The sequence below is a fragment of the Telmatherina bonti genome (assembly GCF_933228915.1).
Source record: "Telmatherina bonti genome assembly, chromosome: 6".
Classification (NCBI taxonomy): domain Eukaryota; kingdom Metazoa; phylum Chordata; class Actinopteri; order Atheriniformes; family Telmatherinidae; genus Telmatherina; species Telmatherina bonti.
The window spans coordinates 31,333,292-31,338,929 of NC_136624.1; the positions used below are offsets into that span (position 1 = coordinate 31,333,292).

Below are 5,638 nucleotides of genomic sequence, written 5' to 3' on the forward strand. Positions count from 1 at the left end.
TACGAGAAAGAAGACAAAAAGCACAGAAATCCTAAAGCACACATCTAGACTTGATTACACATAAGTACTCCTTGGTTAACAGCTAGTAACTTTCAGTAATGCTGTGAAACCTACAGACTTATATCAGTTCACAGAGTGGGTTGCTTCACAGAGTCAGCAAAGGCAATGGGTAGGCCTGGACCAGGAGGCAAGGCCCAGCCTTCCTGGCCCTGGTGGTTCTGCAGGAGGCAATACAACTGCTTTAAATGGGTCACTATGTTGTCTTTGATGTCTGGAACTGAAATCTGCAGGCGAACACTGCCGCTGTCAAAAGAACGGGTGCAGTCTCCTGAAAACATCTCACTTATCATTCGAGCCACCACAGGGATGACCTGCAAGGAGAACGAGGGTCAGAATACGAGTGTCTGAAGACTTCTAAAAATACACAATAGATATTTGATGCAATCGTTTTTTTTCCTTTTAGCTAGACTATTGATCAGGACTGTGACAGTATGCTTTTGTCCCAATTCGATCTGGGTATGATTTCTTGGGTGTCGATTCAATTAAAACTGCAATTCTCACAAATATTTGATATTGCTGATTTTGTCAACTAAAAACCTAAAAAAAAAAAATAAAAATAAAAAGTACAAAACTTTTTTTGGCAACTTATTTTCCTTGGTTTCAATTAGGAAAAAACACTGCAGTAGCCAGACCACCATTCTGCTGTTATAATGCCCAAGAAGACAAGTAAAAAGATCAATAAAAACACTAAAATGACAAAAAAAAAAAATAGATTATATTTATTTGAAAAAAAATTCACAAAAATATCTTTTAAAATTGTGAAGCAAAAATCCTGATATTTTTTCAATTCAATTTCCCACCCCTAATATTTATTATGAATTGGCGTGAATGGATGTGTCTGTAATGTGCCCTGAGATGTCATTGTTGTGAAGTGGAGCTATACAAATAAAGCTGAATTGAATATCTAGTGCATTAACACCAAAAAATAAGCAGAATAGTATATAACTGGGCCGATCTGAACAGGATGTGGGTTATAAAAGACAAACACAAACGTAAATCACATTGAAACCATCCAAAAAAAAATCTGTGTTACAGATGACTAAATAAGGAAAAGTACTGATTATTCTCACAATATCCCAGCTGCACTAAAATACTAACCGTTCAGACAAAGAGAGCTTTAACTTCTGCCTGAGAGGAGGAGATGTGGTTTATTTCGCGACTGGATCTAGCTAAGCAGCAGGAATGGGAATAGATCCACTGCTCACATGCTGGTCTGTCTCATTTATCAGCCTGTGATCATGCTAAGATTTTGATATCATTCACAAACTACTTCTTGCAAAAAAACAACAAAAAAACAGAATTGTAGAGAAAAACTATGGGAAAAATATTTACTCTGTAAGTCTCGTAGTCAGTGTATGAAGGGCCAACTAAAGTTGACTAATATTATATCGTCCACATGAAAGATTGCACTGTTAGATGAAGACAGAGAAATAGATGCCCCACATTTGTACATTAACCATTTAAATCAGCAAAGAAGTAGCACGGTCAACAGAATTAGGTCAACATTTTTCACCTGAACCATGATGAGTTTTCTCTCCCTGGGTCTTCCATCAGGCCACTCTTCTCCAAAACACAGACTGATGTCAAACTGAGGAGGGTCTGGAGTCTGGCCGCGCTGGTGAGCTATCACACCTGCATGTTAAAGAAAAACACTGGTAAGAATCCTTTGTCCCATCAGTCTGTAGGTTAAGTTCTCCTGGACAAAAGCAGGAGATGAAGAAGAGAAAGGTTGTATTTGTTGGTTGCTTTTTTTTTTTTTTTTCCTTTCCCCAAACTGAATGTTATAAAACTCAGAAGTTGGAGGATAGTTTGTTTGTTAGGAAGATTATACAGAAATTATGTTAACGTTTAACATCGGCATATGAATGTCTGATCTTATTTTCAGCTTTAATACAAAACCTCTGTCTCGTTGCTCTACTCAGTAGTTAATTGAGGGGGAAAAAAGTAAATATGTTACTTACCGCTGAGAAAAGACTCCAGACAGAAGAGTTTGACCTTCCTCTGCCGCTCTATAAGATTTGGTGCAGCTGTATATGGAGCGCAGGGGCCGGACCAGTACACCTTACACTGGCACAGGCGGACTGCGTAGATATCATGGCCGCTGACCTCCAGGATCAGACCTCGGTCCATCACATCCAGCAGGCGGCTTGTAAAGACCCTCTGCTTGTCATTGGTGATGTGCTCCGGGGTCGGGAAGCGCAACTGTTCCAGGTTCACTGGCCCAAACAGCTCTTCCTGGTTGACCATTGGCCCAAGGTCGCCGTAGAACAGCCTGCAGCCCTGTGGGTTGCTCACAGTCACGGTGGGACACATCTCCTTCCCTCTGTACAAGAACTGAACCTCCAGGTCTGTCACTGGGTCAGAGATGGAGGTAGACATGATACTGACATGCTCAAACTTCTCATCCAAAGAAACACTTCAGTGTAAAAAAAAAAAAAAAAAAAAAAAAAGAATCAACCCAAATGCACAGAATCACAATATCCTACAGTGATGTTCTAACATTTCAAACATCCCACAATCAGGTTTTCATCGATAGAGAGTAATGCTTTCACAACCAAATGCAGTGTTAAAATTTATCTGTCAGTCAGTTATTTGGCTAACAGATATTTTCAATTCAGTTAATCTTTATTTGTATAATATCACTGCAAAATGTCATCTCAGTAAACTTTACAGGCATCTGTTTGAGCCAACCAGTCTATCTATCCATCTATCTCTTTTCTTAGGCGCTTAGTCCAATCAAGTGTCACTGGAAGCTGGAGCCTATCCCCAACAATCATTGGGCGAGAGGCAGCTACACCCTGGACCAGTCCATCACTGGGCCAACACAGAGAGACAAAGAACCATGCATGCTCACACTCACTCCGCAAGACAATTTAGAGCAAGGGTGCCCAAGTCCAGTCCTCGAGATCTACCATCCTGCTGTTTTTAGGTGCAACCCATCTCTAACACACCTGAATCAAATAAGTGGCTCGTTAGCAGTTCTCTGCAGAGCTTAATGACATGCAGAAGAGGAATTCAGCTATTTGACTCAGCTGTGCTGGACACGGGTTGCAGGATAGTAGATCTCGAGGACTGGACTTGGGCACCCCTGATTTAGAGTCACCAATTAACCTAACAAGCATGTCTTTGGATGGTGGGAGGAAGTCAGCGTACCTGGAGGGAACCCACACATACACGGGGAGAACATGCAAACTCCACACAGACAGGCCACTGTTCAAACCTCCATCAATCTGAGCCAATTCATTATAAATGGCTTAGTTTAAACCAACAGATTGCATCGAATCTAGACTTTGTTCCAACCCTACATCCTAAGTGTGCATGAGGCGACAGTAAAAAAAAGACAAAAACTTCCTTTAGAAATCTCCACATTAGAAGAAATGAAAGCACAACTATTGAGGATTTTTTATTTTAATTTGGACGTTGCAAGCAATAAAAAATAGATCTAAAAATAGAAGACCTGTTGACTGTTCACAGTTTTAAGGAAATCTATCCATATTAGTACAGAAATGAGCCCTCCATTTTATTCTAAGTTTCATTTTAAAAAAAAGTTTATTTCATGTTTATTTAATGTCAATCATTCAAATAAATGAACAGAACTGAAAACATCTCCCTGCCTGAGCTGGTACTTTGAGGTTTGTGACCAGCTGCTTGGTGAATTTTTACAAAAAACAAATAAATAAAAACTACAAAGAAAACACTTACTTGGGAGGGAGCTGATCCACATTTCTGGAGAGGCAAAAAAAGCATCTGACAGAGGAGAAGGCTGCAGCAGGGGATCAGGCAGAGTAGGAGTGGGCATTTCAATCATGGGTGATGGATGCATCTCCACATCTACGGGCTCCTCTTTAGGCCAGACCTCGTTTGATGGGGGGCAGCTGTTAGGATGCATGGATGACTCTGAACCCATTGGAGACCACATTATAAGCGGAGAAGGACTGGTGCCTAAATGAGAAAAGAGAGAAGAATTTCTTTAACAGCAATATAACTATTTAGTTTTTCTATTGAAAGCTTATACTGCCATAACAGCAATGCTTCATTAAAAGCCACTCACCATTGGATGGGTATGGAGGAGGAGACTCTGGTGTGTGTGGATCAATGTTATCATCGTCATCATAATCTCCTGGAGTCCGAGAACCTGCATCTGAAGAGGCTGTGGGGCAAAAAGCAGCATTTAAAATAAAAAAATATTTAAGTCTATAAAATAAACAGTTCTTACTTGCCTTGGTTACTGAGGGGTTGTGGGATGTCGCAGACATCATAGATCTTCAAAGGAACCATGGGAACCTCTTTGGTGCCATCGTAGATGAGTCTGAATTCTCGGCTTTTGTTCAGGGCACATCGAAGCTGAGCTTTCCATTTAGCAGGATCAGGTTCATCAACTCCCTCCTGAAACTTCCCAGTTTCTACAGCCCATGCCTAAAGGAAAAGTAAGAACAGAGCTCCGTTACACAGTGTTGTCTATTTATTTATTTATTTTGTATGTTTATGTCTATGCTCCCTTGTCCTGCTGCCGGGTGGCACATTGCATGGGTTTTGTCTGTGGTTGCAGTTTGCACAAGTGTCAGCTGTGCCAGGTGAATGGTAATGCCACCATGAAGGCTGATGTTTCTGACCTAAACATTAGTCCTGCATGGAGCCTCTTTATAAAAGACAAATCCAAACACAGTCCTGCACTAACGACCCTTCCCCAGAGCTAAAACCCATAATAACTCAAACAAACACCTTATTTAACAGGACCCAAATATTCTTTACCTTAAATATGGTGTCCTCGTCCTCGTGCTGGGGTGTGTGGCGTGTGGCGTGTTTCCATGGGATCTTGAAGCGCATGTTGTCGCGGTCAATCCAGACCAGGTCTGGGTATCGTCCGCTGTCCACCTGGGCGACCAGCCACGGCTTGAGGCGGACACGTCGCGGGGTGACTGACATCCTGGCTGACAAAACACACATAAACCAGTCCGTCCACCCTACACTTGCATGGAAGTCTGAGTAATTTTCCAAACTGCGAGTACACCAAACAATGCTGCAACACTCTTTTACCAAAATCCTGCAAATCCGGATTTTCCGAACATTCAAAGCAACAAAGCTTCAGACGTGAATGTATCGTATTAACGCCTCGGTTTGCAGATGTATCTTATACGTGTATATGTAGTTTTTACAACAATAAAAACTTGTTCCAAGCTAGATTTAAGTGAGAGCAAGCAAACGCGACCATGAAGGACGGTAAACGTACCTGGGCTAAAGCAGGAAGTTGTCTGACTGGGAGCCAACAGCTGAGAAGAAAAGCGTCTGTTTCCTGTGAAGGTTCAAACTCACCTGAAAGGAGAAAAACGATCACTTCGATGCCGATTAATGAATAAAAAAAGAGAGGGGAAAAAAAAGCTCCGAATGAAGATTTTACCTCTGGGGATTTTGAAGAGCCGATGTGTGTGTGTGTGTGTGTTTTTTTCCCCCTCCCCCCTCTTTCCTCCTCACCGAAACTCAGGTACAGTAGTGACGTCACGCCGGTGTCACACCTTTCAGTAGCTTGTTGGTCATTTTTCTGTCGTTAAGCACCTTCCTGGAGGAAAATATAGTCATT

General features: G+C 41.6%; 1 protein-coding gene across 1 annotated transcript; it reads right to left on the minus strand.

Annotated features, from left to right (window-relative positions):
• Positions 1-128: 128 nt before the first annotated feature.
• irf6 (interferon regulatory factor 6) lies at positions 129-4,986 on the minus strand (the record flags this gene model as incomplete). The annotated part of the gene is made up of 7 exons (XM_079242116.1): positions 129-371; positions 1,574-1,692; positions 2,022-2,414; positions 3,763-4,002; positions 4,112-4,210; positions 4,281-4,476; positions 4,813-4,986. The coding sequence occupies 7 exons, from the start codon at positions 4,984-4,986 to the stop codon at positions 129-131; spliced, it is 1,464 nt and encodes a 487-aa protein (XP_079098242.1).
• Positions 4,987-5,638: the final 652 nt, after the last annotated feature.